This window comes from Aquarana catesbeiana, linkage group LG06, assembly GCF_042186555.1.
Source record: "Aquarana catesbeiana isolate 2022-GZ linkage group LG06, ASM4218655v1, whole genome shotgun sequence".
Lineage (NCBI taxonomy): Eukaryota > Metazoa > Chordata > Amphibia > Anura > Ranidae > Aquarana > Aquarana catesbeiana.
Window position 1 is genome coordinate 193,200,024 of NC_133329.1, and position 13,466 is coordinate 193,213,489.

General features: G+C 44.9%; 1 protein-coding gene across 4 annotated transcripts in view; it reads right to left on the reverse strand.

Moving 5' to 3' along the window:
- Positions 1-13,466, reverse strand: part of RRN3 (RRN3 homolog, RNA polymerase I transcription factor) — a 1,085,194-nt gene that overhangs the window by 710,520 nt on the left and 361,208 nt on the right. For all 4 annotated transcript variants that reach the window (XM_073591180.1, XM_073591181.1, XM_073591179.1 and 1 more), the window contains one exon: positions 2,206-2,275. In XM_073591180.1, coding sequence (XP_073447281.1) covers positions 2,206-2,275 — 70 coding nt within the window. The remainder of the gene's footprint in view (positions 1-2,205; positions 2,276-13,466) is intronic.

Consider the following 13,466-nt stretch of genomic DNA (forward strand, 5'->3'; position numbering starts at 1 on the left):
AGGCGCCATCTTGTCTTTGGGGGTCCGAGGGTCGTTAGGAGCCGTTCTAAGAAGATATATCTTTGTATGGTGCCTTGATGAGGGTCAGTGAGTTCTGAGGAGTGTGAGCCAGTTGTCGCCATGTATGTCTCGAGTGCGCTATGCTGTAAACATAGCCTGTCGCTGTCGGGGTGGCACGGTACTCAGGGATAAGAGTCCTCAGCCATCCATACTTAGGATCTCACTAACTGGGCCAAACTTCCAGGGGGGTGAGGGGGGGGGCTGGAGGGGGGAGGCAGAATCCAGGAGGGCAGTGAGAGACCCTCAGGGCCCAGATTATGGCACAGGGAGAGCGGCTCTGTTGTAGGGGGTAAAGTACCTGGGTCTGGAGGCTCTGTCCGGGCTAGTAGGCCTCAAGATGGCGGCGGCAGGCCTCCAGGAGTGGCCTCTGTGTTCTGTCTGGTGTCTGTTCGGGCCCCCTTACCCTGCAGCACCCTCACAGGGATGCCCGGCCTCTTTTTGTAGCGGTCCGCTGTCTCTCCGTCCGCGGATCGCGGAACCAGAGGTCGGGGATGCAAAAAGGACTGTAGGCCCCAAGATGGCGGCGGCCGCGGCCTCCAGGAGCGGCTTCTGTTAGCCTCCTTATAGCTATTTAGGCCCCCTCACCTTGCAGCACCTTCCCCAGGATGTCCGGCTTCCCCTGTGCGGCGATCCGTTTCCTCTCCACCCGCGGATCACGGTACCGGAGGTCGGGGATGTAGGAGGCACAGTAGGCCTCAAGATGGCGGCGACGTATAGCAGTGGTAGGTCCGGCCGCGGGCCTGCAGACTCCAAGGCGGCTCGTCAGCTGCAATAATCCCCTCTGGGAATCGAGCAGGTGTCTCCTGGGGATGGCTGGGGAGAGTTTCCAAGCTCTCCTGTCTCCAGAACCTTCCGGATGGCTGTGGATGGTAGCTAGCCAAGCGGAGCTCTCCTGGAGCACGTCCTTCTCGTTCGTCGGTCGGCCACGCCCCCGAATGTCATTTTTTTAAATGACTTTTTTTTTTTTTTTTTTTATATATTTATATTTGCATTTTAGTGTAAATATGAGATCTGAGGTCTTTTTGCTTTTTTCTATTACAAGGGATGTTTACATTCCTTGTAATAGGGATAAAAGTGACAATTTTTTTTTTTTTTAAACAGTGTAAAAATAAATAAAATAATGTAAAATAAAAAAAATAAAATTTAAAAACCCCCCGTCCCGACGAGCTTGCGCGCAGAAGCGAACACATACGCGAGTAGCGCCTGCACATGAAAACGGTGGTCAAACCACACATGTGAGGTATCGCCACGACCGGTAGAGCGAGAGCAATAATTCTAGCCCTAGACCTCCTCTGTACCGCAAAATATGCAACCTGTAGAATTTTTTAAACGTCGCCTATGGAGATTTTTGAGGGTAAAAATTTGACGCCATTCCACGAGCGAGCCCAATTTTCAAGCGTGACATGTTGGGTATCAATTTACTTGGCATAACATTATATTTCACAATATAAAAAAAAATTGGGCTAACTTTACTGTTGTCTTATTTTTTTATTCAAAAAAGTGAATTTTTTCCAAAAAAAGTGCGCTTTTAAGACCACTGCGCAAATACGGTGCAAGAAAAAGTATTGCAACAACTGCCATTTTATTCTCTAGGGTGTTAGAAGAAAAAACATATATAATGTTTGGGGGTTCTAAGTAATTTTCTAGCAAAAAAACCTGTTTTAAACATGTAAACACCTAAAATCGAAAACGAGGCTGGTCCTTAAGTGGTTAAAGGAACCCAAAAATCAGAGGTAATAGACAACAATTCTACAAAATAATTTTATTAAAGAAAAACAGAATTGCATATAAAAGTGTTTTTTTTTTTTAAGGCTAGGTTCACACTGCTGCAAATTTTATTGCGAATTTGAACCGCTGCGATCGCTCAAATTCGCAAGTCATTTTAATAACATTGTTTTCCATGAGTGCTGTTCACATCAATGCGTTGCGAATTTAACCTGCGTAAAAAAAGGGTCCTGTCCGAGTTTGATCCGTGTGCAATGCGAATTCAGCTCCATAGATTGCAAAATTTGCAGTAGAATCGCAAGAACACACAAAGAATTCGCAATGCAAATTTGCAACGCAATCGGATCAAAATCGCGCTAAATTCGCACTGCAGCAGTGTGAACCTAGCCTAAATATGCAAAAAAGAAATAACACTCTTACCAAAACTCTTGGCGATTTGTTGACATAAGGAAACTTTTCCACAAGTATTGGTATTAGAAAGCGTGGTGCTCTGCAGAAATAAATTTGGACAAGTTTTAGAACAGACCAATAGTTCACCTAAACTGCAAGCACATTTGTTTATTAAAGTCTAGTAAAATAAATCATGAATCAGAAGATCAGGTGTTGAAAATCAATGATAATCCTAGGTTTAAAAAGGTTTATGTAGAATCCTAAACAATCCTGACCAAGTAGCGCTCATGTTAGGCAAGAATACCACTCTGAACACATACCGTTTATATATGAACCTACAAGGTACTTTCGGGGCTTCTGAGTCATGGTAAGCTTAGATGCTACTAAAACATTTGACACAGTGGGAGTGAAAATTCTTGTGGAATACCTTGCACAAATTTGGCTTTGGCCCTAATTTTTTTTAAAGGCTCAAAACCCAATGTTCCAACCCTATTGCTCAAATTAGTCTTAGTGGATGGTTATCAGAAACTTTCCCCCTTACCAGGGAAAACAGGGGCATTTCTGCTGTCCACTCTTCTAGCAGTTGGGCCCTAGCCAATTTTATTGGATACACACCCCAATATGTGTTGCCTACAATCCCATTTTATGTGGGTAAAATTGGTTTGTATGTAGATGATATGCTATTCTACCTAGAAAACCAGGGGCTATCTCCAACTACAGCTCTTAAAAAAAAAAATTAAGTGTGGAGAATACTTTGGCATTGTCAAAGTCCCACTGGTTTCCTACCCATGCCTGCGCAAACCTCACTTCTGCTTATTAAAATTAAAATACATAAATAAACTGTGTAGTCTTCATTTTTAAAACCTGCTGGATTACCCCATCATATTTATGGAACCCCTTACAACTGTAAATAAAACAAAAGTCCAGCCTTGGGGCAGCACAGTAGCTAAGTGGTTAGCACTTCTTCCCTGCAGTGCTAGGGTCCTAGGATTAGATTCCAAACAGGACACTACCTGCATGGGGTTTGCATGTTCCTCCTGTGCTTGCGTGGGGAACTCCAGTTTCCTTCCACACTCCAAAGGCCTGCTGGTAGATTAAATTGGCACTTGTCCAAATTGGCCCTGGTGTGTATGTATGCATGTTAGGTAAGGACCTTAGATTGTAAGCTCCTTGTGGACAGGGACTGATGTGAATGTAAAATGCGTAATGCAATGCTAAATGATCAGTGTTATAAAAATGCCAAGAAAAAAAAAACTGTCCTTGGAGTTGATGGGCCATGTAAACTTCATAAAATGATAATTTTCCTTAAAATCCCATACATAACCTGGCATTTCCTACTTCACATAACCCTAAAATGTTTCAAAATGATAGATTTTATACTCAAACCATTTGTGTAAGGAATGGACAAGGATAATCTGGAATGGCCTATACTTAAGAGACCATTGAACTAAGGTTGCCAAACCACGCCATATTTCAACCCTTACTATGAGGCCTTGCAAGTGTCACACATTTCTCAGTGGAGGAGTACAAAAGCGGCCATATTTCTAAACTTGCATTATTCACTCAATCTTGGTGTCCAGTGCAGAACACTGGCTTGATATTTATAGATCCTGGGTTATAGGCTGGTCCTTTCAGGTGATTGGACACTGGCACAGCTCTCAGGACATGCCCCATGGGCGCTCCATCTATAACCCAACCTCACCCTGTGAGTCCTCAGTTTTCTAACAAGCAATGCAGAATAACACAGGAGCAGAGGGAAGGGTAGCTTGTGTCCTGTACTATACTTCACAATATGGAATTTACAGGCAAGTCATAATTGTACAGCACAGGACATAGGCTTGATATTCACAGAGCCTGGAATATCTCCAAGCAACAATAAGAAGGGTGGGCAACAACAATGCAAACAGAATTGTGCTAACAGGCCCAACAAGACCAAGGTCAACACACTTAACTCAGAATTCTGTTGCAAGAACTTTGCAGCTGAAAGCTATATCCACAGAAACGTGGAGGTCCACCTGGTAGCACTTGCAAAAGGTATGAACAGAAGACCAGCTTGTCGCCTTAGAAAGCTGGACAACAGAAGCTTGATGTCGGAATGCCCAGGAAACCCTGTTTGAGTGAGCATTAGTGGACTGTGTTTTGTCCTTTAGGGTGTAAGACCTTGAGATTAGTGGTCTTATCCACCTAGTGATTGGTATTTTGAAGCAGGATTTCCCATGCGAAGTCCTCACATAATCCAGGCAGTGAGAAGCAATCTCTTTTTGGTAATCTGAAAGAGGGCACAAAGAGGAAAGGTAATGTCTTCTTTAAGGGGGGAAGGCTGACACCAATTTAGGGAGAAAGAAGGGTCTTAGCAAGATGACCATGTCATTGTGAAAAATAAGGAACGCCTCACGAGAGCGCTGCTTAGGCACATGTCTGACAGACATGATAGAAATGAAGAAAACTACCTGCAGGCGGGATCATCCAAGGGATTTCCCTGATGGGTTCCAAGGGTGTTTTCTGCAGGGCAGGGAGAACCAGGTTAAGATCCCAAGAAAGCACAGGGTGCTGTAAGGGTGGTTTGATTACCCTAAGAAACACGATGAACAAAGCCAGGTGTTTTTGGAAATGAATGAACAAGGCCAAAATCTGTCCCTTAGGAGTACTTAAGGACATGGCTGCTCCGGCCCTGATTGTAGGAAGGCCAGAGTGAACAATAGGCACTTCAATTTTTGAGATGACTATGTTCACAACAGGCAAAGAAGGATTTTCAGGTATTTTAGTAGATCATTCTGGAAGCGGCTTTCCTTGCCTTGAGCAATGTGACGTAACTCAAAACATAACCTCCTGCACTCAGGTGTGGTGCTTAGGGGTAGGATGGACTCTCCTCTTGGATGATCTTGCAATTACAGAGCACAAACGTCTTGCTGCCCCTCTTAGGACTGTCGTTATCCTTGTACAAACGACAAAACAACAAGAGAAAGGGCGCCCTGACCTAGTGCATTATCATAACTCAACTTTTATTAAAGAAGTAAAAAAAAACAAGTGGTAATCTCAAACACGTATTTTACACAAGCATATCTAAAGATACAGATGACACTGCCTCCAAATCCATCATACTCGGCTGATGGCATGGGAAGACCTCTAAATGTCCATAAATGTCCATAAATGGCTAACGCGTTTCGAGGGTCAGGTCCTCGTCTTCAGAGCAAAACTCATGGATTATAAACCCCCTACTTATATACCATGTTATGTCATTAGCCATACTATAGCCGGGAAAGAGCGGGGAGGAGGAAGGGGGACAATGAAAGAGATGGAAAAGGCAAGGGGAATAAAGTAACAAAATCACATGCAACTGATCGCCCTGAGTACTGGGGACCGATCGAACCAGAGCTGGAGCAAGCAGAATCCAAAGCAATGCCATCTAGTTGTGCTAGATCCTCAACAGATGTTGCACCAATTTTGGCTATTACAAACCAAACCATAGTTCAGATGGTTTTTTTTGTTTCATGCTTACCTTGTACAACTGAATGGAGTTCTATTTCTTCATTCAGTCCCTTAGGGGCAAGAGACCCCAGGGTAAAGCTCCAAAAGGCTTCTCCCGTACAGAGGTTCTGGTGTCTCTTGCCACTGTCAAAATCCTTGGCTATTGCCTCAATTCTGAACACTTTCAGGCCCTCAAAACTGACACCATGTGCATCTTTAAAACGTCAGGGGACAAAGTATATGTCTTTACCATGGTTAATACTGCTTTTGTGTTCTCCAAACCTTACCCGCATCACATACAAGGTTCCACAGTTGATAAACTGCTTGATAGTGTGTGTATTCCCTCCCGTCCACGTAACCTCTCTTTTCCGATGGCACATGTGAGTGCAGGTGCCACAGTTGGTTGTGCCACACTTGTAGCTACCCTTCTGATCAAAAATGCAAGTCCACTGGCTACCATTTCCCCTCCTCTTCAATTTGTTCACTCTAATAGGTGCCACCAAACTCCTAAGATCTCTGGGTTTTCTGAAGGTAAGAGTGGGCAGGCTATCTCTTAGATTTTGCGTTAGAAATTTTTTCAGAAGATTCTTTGTTTCACTTGCTGTTATACCTTATGCAAGATCTCACTTGTCCAGGTTGTGTAGAGCCCCGGGCATCCCGCTTGTTCTACCATATCATTCTCTTTTTTTCATATACCGACCAGTGTTTGATGGATTACTTGCACAATGGGCCAGAAAATGTGGCAGTTTAATGTCCGTGCCGTTCCAGATGATGATATCATTTATACACCGCCCGTAAAGGACCAGGGTCATCCCAAACAGGTTGTTGGCCCAGATGTAATTGAGCTCCCAGAAGCCCATAAAAAGATTAGCATAGCTCGGGGCAAACCTGGCACCCAGAGCTGTGCCCTTGACCCGTCTGTAATAATCGCCCAGAAATGAGAATAATACTGTCATATATGAACTAGGCTTGGAAACTATGGAACGCAGGTCTTTCTATTAAAGTTGGATTACTGCTCCAAGTCCAAATTCATGCTACATGGAAGTGTACAACGAGGCTATGTTTAATGAGAGCCATCTATAACCTTTTTGTCAGGTGTATGAGGATAAGATATCCAACTTATAGCCGGAATCTTTGATATAGGATAGCAAACTCAATACCAAGTCTTGTAGGAAGTGATCTATGTAGCAACCTAAATTGCTGGTTAAGCTGTCAATACCTGCAATAATTGGTCTACCTGGAGGATTAGCTATGTCCTTGTGGATCTTGGGTATGATAGAAATGTGGGGTTACCAGATGTTTTTTTCAGAAGGAAAAGATATACATTTTTCGTGAGGACCTTATCTGTGAGGGCTTTGTCCAATAGGTAATTAAGTCTGTCCCCGTACTTAGCCATTAAGTCACAGAGGAATCTTTCATAAGTATCTTGATCCCCCATCAACCTTTGTACCTCTCAGTCTTGTATGACTAGGCCCCCACCCTCATCTGCACTTCTAAAGATGACATCCTTCCTCTGCTTAAGACTTTTCAATGGTCCTCTGTCATCCTCCTGCCGGATGACCCCTCCTGTATTTTTGTCCACTCCACATGGTCTTACATTCCTCAAACGCTACTTCATAGAAAGCAGGAATGAAATTCCCCTTTGTCCAGTGGGGGAAGAACGTAGAAGTAGGCCTGAAGTGTGTGTGTGACCTCAGCTTCTGTGGTTACAAAAGGAACACATCACAATTCACCACATACTCCTCCTTGATATACCTGTAAATCCTCCAATAGTTCTAACATGAACTCATCTCCAGACATAGGAGAGGGAGGGGGGATAGGACTTCCTTGTCACAATTTCACTTTTTTAGTGCATAACGTTTCATCGTGAGATTACGCACAAATCGGTTGAAATCAATAAATAACTCAAACAGATTTGCGGGGCAAAGTTTAGACCCTTTCTGAGTAGGTTAAATCCAGTCTCAGTGAAAACTGAATGAGATAAGTTATAAATTGTATTGGTAGAATGTGTGTTTACTTCCCCCTCCCTCTTTTTGTATCTCCTATGATCCACTACTCCCCCCCTTCCACCTCATCTTGTTGGCTTCCTCTTTTCCTCACATTGGGAATCAGACTTGGTTTTGCTGAAAGCCTAGGCTTCCCCGCAGCACCCTCCCCCCCAAAAAAAAGACGAGGGACACGATATTACTTGTGTACTAACCATGTTCTTCGGATTGATAGTGTTTTTGGAAACTCCAGGGTCGAGCCCAGTGGCCCTGGACCCTCGTCCAAAGTCTAACTAGCAAAGGTTCCTCCTGGAGTCCAATAGTGTTATAGGGATGTGTTGTCACTAGGGTGGAAGAGTGTGCAATGTCTTCCTTCAATGTATTCTGAGCATCATTTCTCTTGAGAGGGGCATGGACCACTACTGTGGGTAGATAAAAAGATTTCCCCCTGAACCTTATGGTCCCTCCAATTCCACTGGAATTTCTATTCCTAACACACTTTCTATTCCCAAATCCGACAATACCCATGTGTCAGTGGAGGTGAGGCTTAAATTAAACGTAAGTATAACCTAACCAAGAGGGCTAAGGCACTATTCATACACAATTTTCTGCTGCTTGTAGCCAGCAGTCCCAAATTTTGTTGTATTTGGATGAACATCCTCTGTTAATAAACAAGAATTTTTTTATATGCTAGCGTGTTGTTTATGTCTATCACCCAATCCTTAAAGCGGGGAGGGAGATAACGGTCTCATCCATTGTCTGGCTATTATTTTCCTAGCAGAGAATAGTGTTTCCTGCAGAAAAATCTTTGAAAATATAACAGTTTCCGAGACGGGGAATATCCCCAATAAACATGGTTTCGGGTCTAAGGTAAGGGGAGAACCCATGGTGTCATGAAGGAAATACACAACCTGCTTCCAAAAACCCTGCACCTGTGGGCAAGCCCATATTATATAGACGAACGTGCCTACTTCTTGGGAGCACATCAAACAAGTGGTGGATTGCCCCTTCTGAAATCTAGCTAGTCTCAAAGGGGTGAGGTATGAACAGTGTAGAATATAAATCTGGGATAAGTTATCAGAAAGTTTGGGTGAGACCGCCTTGCAGGTATCCAATGCCTCGCTCCATTCCTCATCCTTCAATGCCCCCACTTCCCTCTCCCAACGTGGGTTAATACCATACGTCAATTTAGTGGCGGAAGGGGTGATCAGCATGTTGTAAAAGGCAGAGATTAGTTTTTAAGGGTCTGTACTTTTAATAACTTCCATAACGGCATTAGAGGCAGGTTGTGGAAAATATAGAGGAAATTGAGAACCCATGGCATGGCGAACTTGTAGAAATTTTAAAAAACATATGGTTTGGAAGCATGAATTCACTTTTAAGAGTATCAAATGATTTTAGAGCTCCAGCCGAGAGGAGATGATACAAACAAAAATATTCCTTTTGCGCACCAAATCTCAGCATGAGAAATCAGTATAAATTCCGCGAGTGACTTATTGTGCCAAATGGGAGTGAAGTCATGTGGAGAGTTCCGAAGCTAGATCCCATATCCGCCTATGATGATATAGAAGAGACTTGCAATCTCCCTCCGATTCAGCACCTCCAGTGCCCATTGCAATAGCGCAATGCGGATCCGAAGTTAGCTGTGTACATTGTGTGCATATAAGTGAACTGAATCTATCTCTTTTATCAATGTGGTGTAATTGAGAGGCAATGTAATAAAGGTTAAAGTCTGGGAAAGCTGTTCCGCCTAGGTCAGTAGGGTTCTTAAGAATCCACCAGGCAAGCTTGTGTATGTTGGTTCCCCAAACAAATGGTTTGAGTAAACCCTCTAGGGACTTAAAATATTTCAAGGGTAAATACACTGGAGAATGCCATAGTATATACAATATCTTAGGCAGTAGCACCATTTTCATTAAGTTAATGCGTCCCAGCACCCCCAAAGGTATACAGGACCATGTTTGTATTTTTGATTTAATTAAAGTAAATAAGGTTCTATATTGAGGGAAATATAATCAGCTGGAGACCTAGATACCCCTAATTATTTTATAGTATTAACGCGTTGTAAAGGTAGGTGAGCTTGCATCCTAGTGGGAGGGAAACTATTGGGTAAGATTTGGGACTTCTCCCAATTAACTTTAAAACTGGTGAAAGAACCAAACTGTTCTATCGTCCATAGTGTAGTATTGAGAGAGGGGCCTGAATCTGCCAAATACAGTAGTGTGCCATCCACATACATGCTGATGTTTTCTATCAGATGGCCCGAACACAAGCCTTGAATTTCCGGATTTACCCGAATGGATATGGCCAGGGGTTCTGCCGCAAGGGCATACATCGTGGACAATGGGGCAGCCCTGTCTTGTGCCTCCAGTTATACTAAATGCCTCTGACATCCACCCGTTAGCCATCACCTTAGCCGTTGGGGTCTGGTACAACAGTTCAATTCACTTGACAAACCTAGAGCCGAAGCCATAACCTGCCAAGCATTTCCAAAGATACCCCCACTCTACCGAGTCGAATGCCTTAGCCGTGTCTAAAGTCACCACTACTCTCGAACCAACATTTTCATGCAGGGCCTGTAAATTAATGTAAAGTTTTTTGAGATTAAATAAAGTGTTGCGACCTGGCATGAAGCCCGCTTGATCTTCGTAGATCAAGGTGAGAATAACTTTATTTAGACGTAATGCAAGTACTTTAGCCAAGATTTTGATATCAACTTGTAGCAGTGAAATCGGACGGTAAGATTCAGGAAATTCCGGAACTTGAGCAAATCAGCCTGAGCTGAAGTGGGATTTGCCACATATTGCTGTTCAGTAAAGGTTAACTCCACCACTGCCTTATCAAATGGCGCTGCAGGACATAGACTTCAATCAGTTATTGTGAGAGACCAGGGTTGTACGCATATAAAGTTTAAAAGAGTCCCACACTGCAGATGGAGAAGTAGACCGATCATTCTCCACAAAATATTGTTTCCATTCATTCATTAGCTCATCATCCTCCGGTAGCAGGGAAAGCCAGGATGGGTTCAAACGCCATGCACGAGGCGGTTTGCCAATAGGGATACTTAAGGTGATCCAGTAGGGACTGTGATCAGAGAGGAGTCTAGGGCAAAAGGTGGCCTCCTTTGACCGTAGGATAAGGGCCTGGATCAATAATCTGAGATCAATACAGGACACATGCCCTGTACACACGGTCGGATTTTCCGACGGAAAATGTGTGATAGGACCTTGTTGTCAGAAATTCCGACCGTGTGTGGGCTCCATCACACATTTTCCATCGGAATTTCCGACACACAAAGTTTGAGAGCTTGCTATAAAATTTTCCGACAACAAAATCCGTTGTCGGAAATTCCGATCGTGTGTACACAAATCCGATGCACAAAGTGCCACGCATGCTCAGAATAAATTGAGAGACGAAAGCTATTGGCTACTGCCCCGTTTATAGTCCCGACATACGTGTTTTACGTCACCGCGTTCAGAACGATCGGATTTTCCAACAACTTTGTGTGACCGTGTGTATGCAAGACAAGTCTGAGCCAACATCCGTCGGAAAAAATCCATGGATTTTGATGTCGGAATATCCGATCAATGTCCGACCGTGTGTACAGGGCATTAATGTTATGAGTAGATGAGAAACAGGGATAGGCACGGGTGGAGGGATATTTATGCCTCCATGTATCAACTAGATTAAAATTGGCTATAAGTCTGGAAAATCTGGTATTAGGTGGGGAGGCATGTATGTATGTGTCTTTGGGACCTATCAAAGTTAGGATATAACGTGGCATTAAAGTCTCCCAGCCAAATGGCCTGTATCGTAGGAAGACGAGCCATAAATGTGAACCCCTCTGTGAGAACAGTAGTACAAAAGGGCGGAAGTATATAAAAGGCTAGCAGTAAGAAGGGTTTTCCATATATCTTAACAGACTAAAACATACAACACCCCTGCGGGTCAGAAAGAATGTCACAAAACTCAAAATACCGAAACTTAGAATGAAGGGTAGAATGAAAAGCTCAACCAATCCATAGACATTTAAGAGCCAATTGTAAGCGACCCTCCACATGCGTTTCTACCAGTACTATTATATCTGCTTGTTGCTTTTTAACCACTTCATTACCCAGCCATTGTCATATGACGTCCACAGGTAAGATCTCTCATCCTGGGCGGGGGTCATATGATGTCTTCGGCTTCCCGCGGCTACAGCCGTTACCCGATGAGGGTAATGAGTGGGTGGCGGAGCCTAGAAAGCAGCGTGACTGGCTGTATCCAATCATAGCCGGTCACTGCAGAGCGGCGTACAAGCCGCTCGTGCACGCCCCTGGGGGCGTGCAGTGCGGCGATCGGGGTTGAGGCTTTTCCCTCAGACAAAGCCCAGCCCGATCAGGGTAAAGAGCCAATTAAATGGCTATTTACCACGTGACCAGCTGTGTCCAATCACAGCCGGTCACAAATGTAAACAAAACGTAGTGTAACGGCTGTTGCTGGGCTCTCCTCCTCACACACCGATCCAGTGTGAGGAGGAGAGCGAGCTAACAGTGAGTTACACATATACTGTGATTTTACTGTGCCCAGATTGCCCCCCCGAATAAAGAGTACCTGTCTGAGCTCATTAGAGTACTTGTCCATCCATCCCATCAGAGTACCTGTCCCATGAGCCCATCAGGGTACCTGTCCCATGAGCCCATCAGGGTACCTGTCCCATGAGCCCATCAGGGTACCTGTCCCATGAGCCCATCAGGGTACCTGTCCCATGAGCCCATCAGGGTACCTGTCCCATGAGCCCATCAGGGTACCTGTCCCATGAGCCCATCAGGGTACCTGTCCCATGAGCCCATCAGGGTACCTGTCCCATGAGCCCATCAGGGTACCTGTCCCATGAGCCCATCAGGGTACCTGTCTGCAGCCAATTACTACAAAGGTGCTGCCCATTAGTCCTTGACGTTCAGCCCATTAGTCCCTGACGTGCAGCCCGTCAGAGTACCTGCCATCAGTACCTGTCTGAGCTCATTAGAGTACCTGTCCATCCATCCCATCAGATTACCTGTCCCATGTGCCCATCAGAGTACCTGTCTGCAGCCAATTACTACCAAGGTGCAGCCCATTAGTCCCTGACGTGCAGCCCATTAGTCCCTGACGTGCAGCCCATTAGTCCCTGACGTGCAGCCCGTCAGAGTACCTGTCATCAGTACCCGTCAGAGTACCTGCCATCAGTAGCTGTCAGAGTACCTGTCACCAGTACCTGTCAGAGTACCTGTCACCAGTACCTGTCTGAGCTCATCAGAGTACCTGTCAATCCATCCCATCAGATTACCTGTCCCGTGAGCCCATCAGAGCACCTGTCTGCAGCCAATTACTACCAAGGTGCAGCCCATTAGTCCCTGACGTTCAGCTTATTAGTCTCTGACGTGCAGCCCATCAGTGTCACCCGTCATACAGCCACTATGTCCAGAAAGGTATACATGCCAGAAGAGGCATACCAAATACTGAGTCTGACCGATGAGAGCAATGGGGAGCTCTCATCGCCCAGTTACAGTTCTGATTCCGATTCTGGTTCAGAATATGAGCCTGTCGAAGGCAGCACAGCAGGATCTGAATCAGAGGAGGAAGTAGTCCATCCAAAAAGAAGACGGTCTGAACACCAGGCAGCTACCAGCAGTGCCAATGGCGCTAGACCCCAGGAGGAGAGGCCCAGTACAAGCGCTGCTAGACCCCAGGAGGAAAGGCCCAGTACAAGTGTGGGAATTGCCCTCCAAAGCATTAGGGTCCAAACCCAGCTACCAGATGCCTTGGCAAACCCATTGTGACTGCCTTCTAACACAGGGTCAGTCATGATTTCACAGC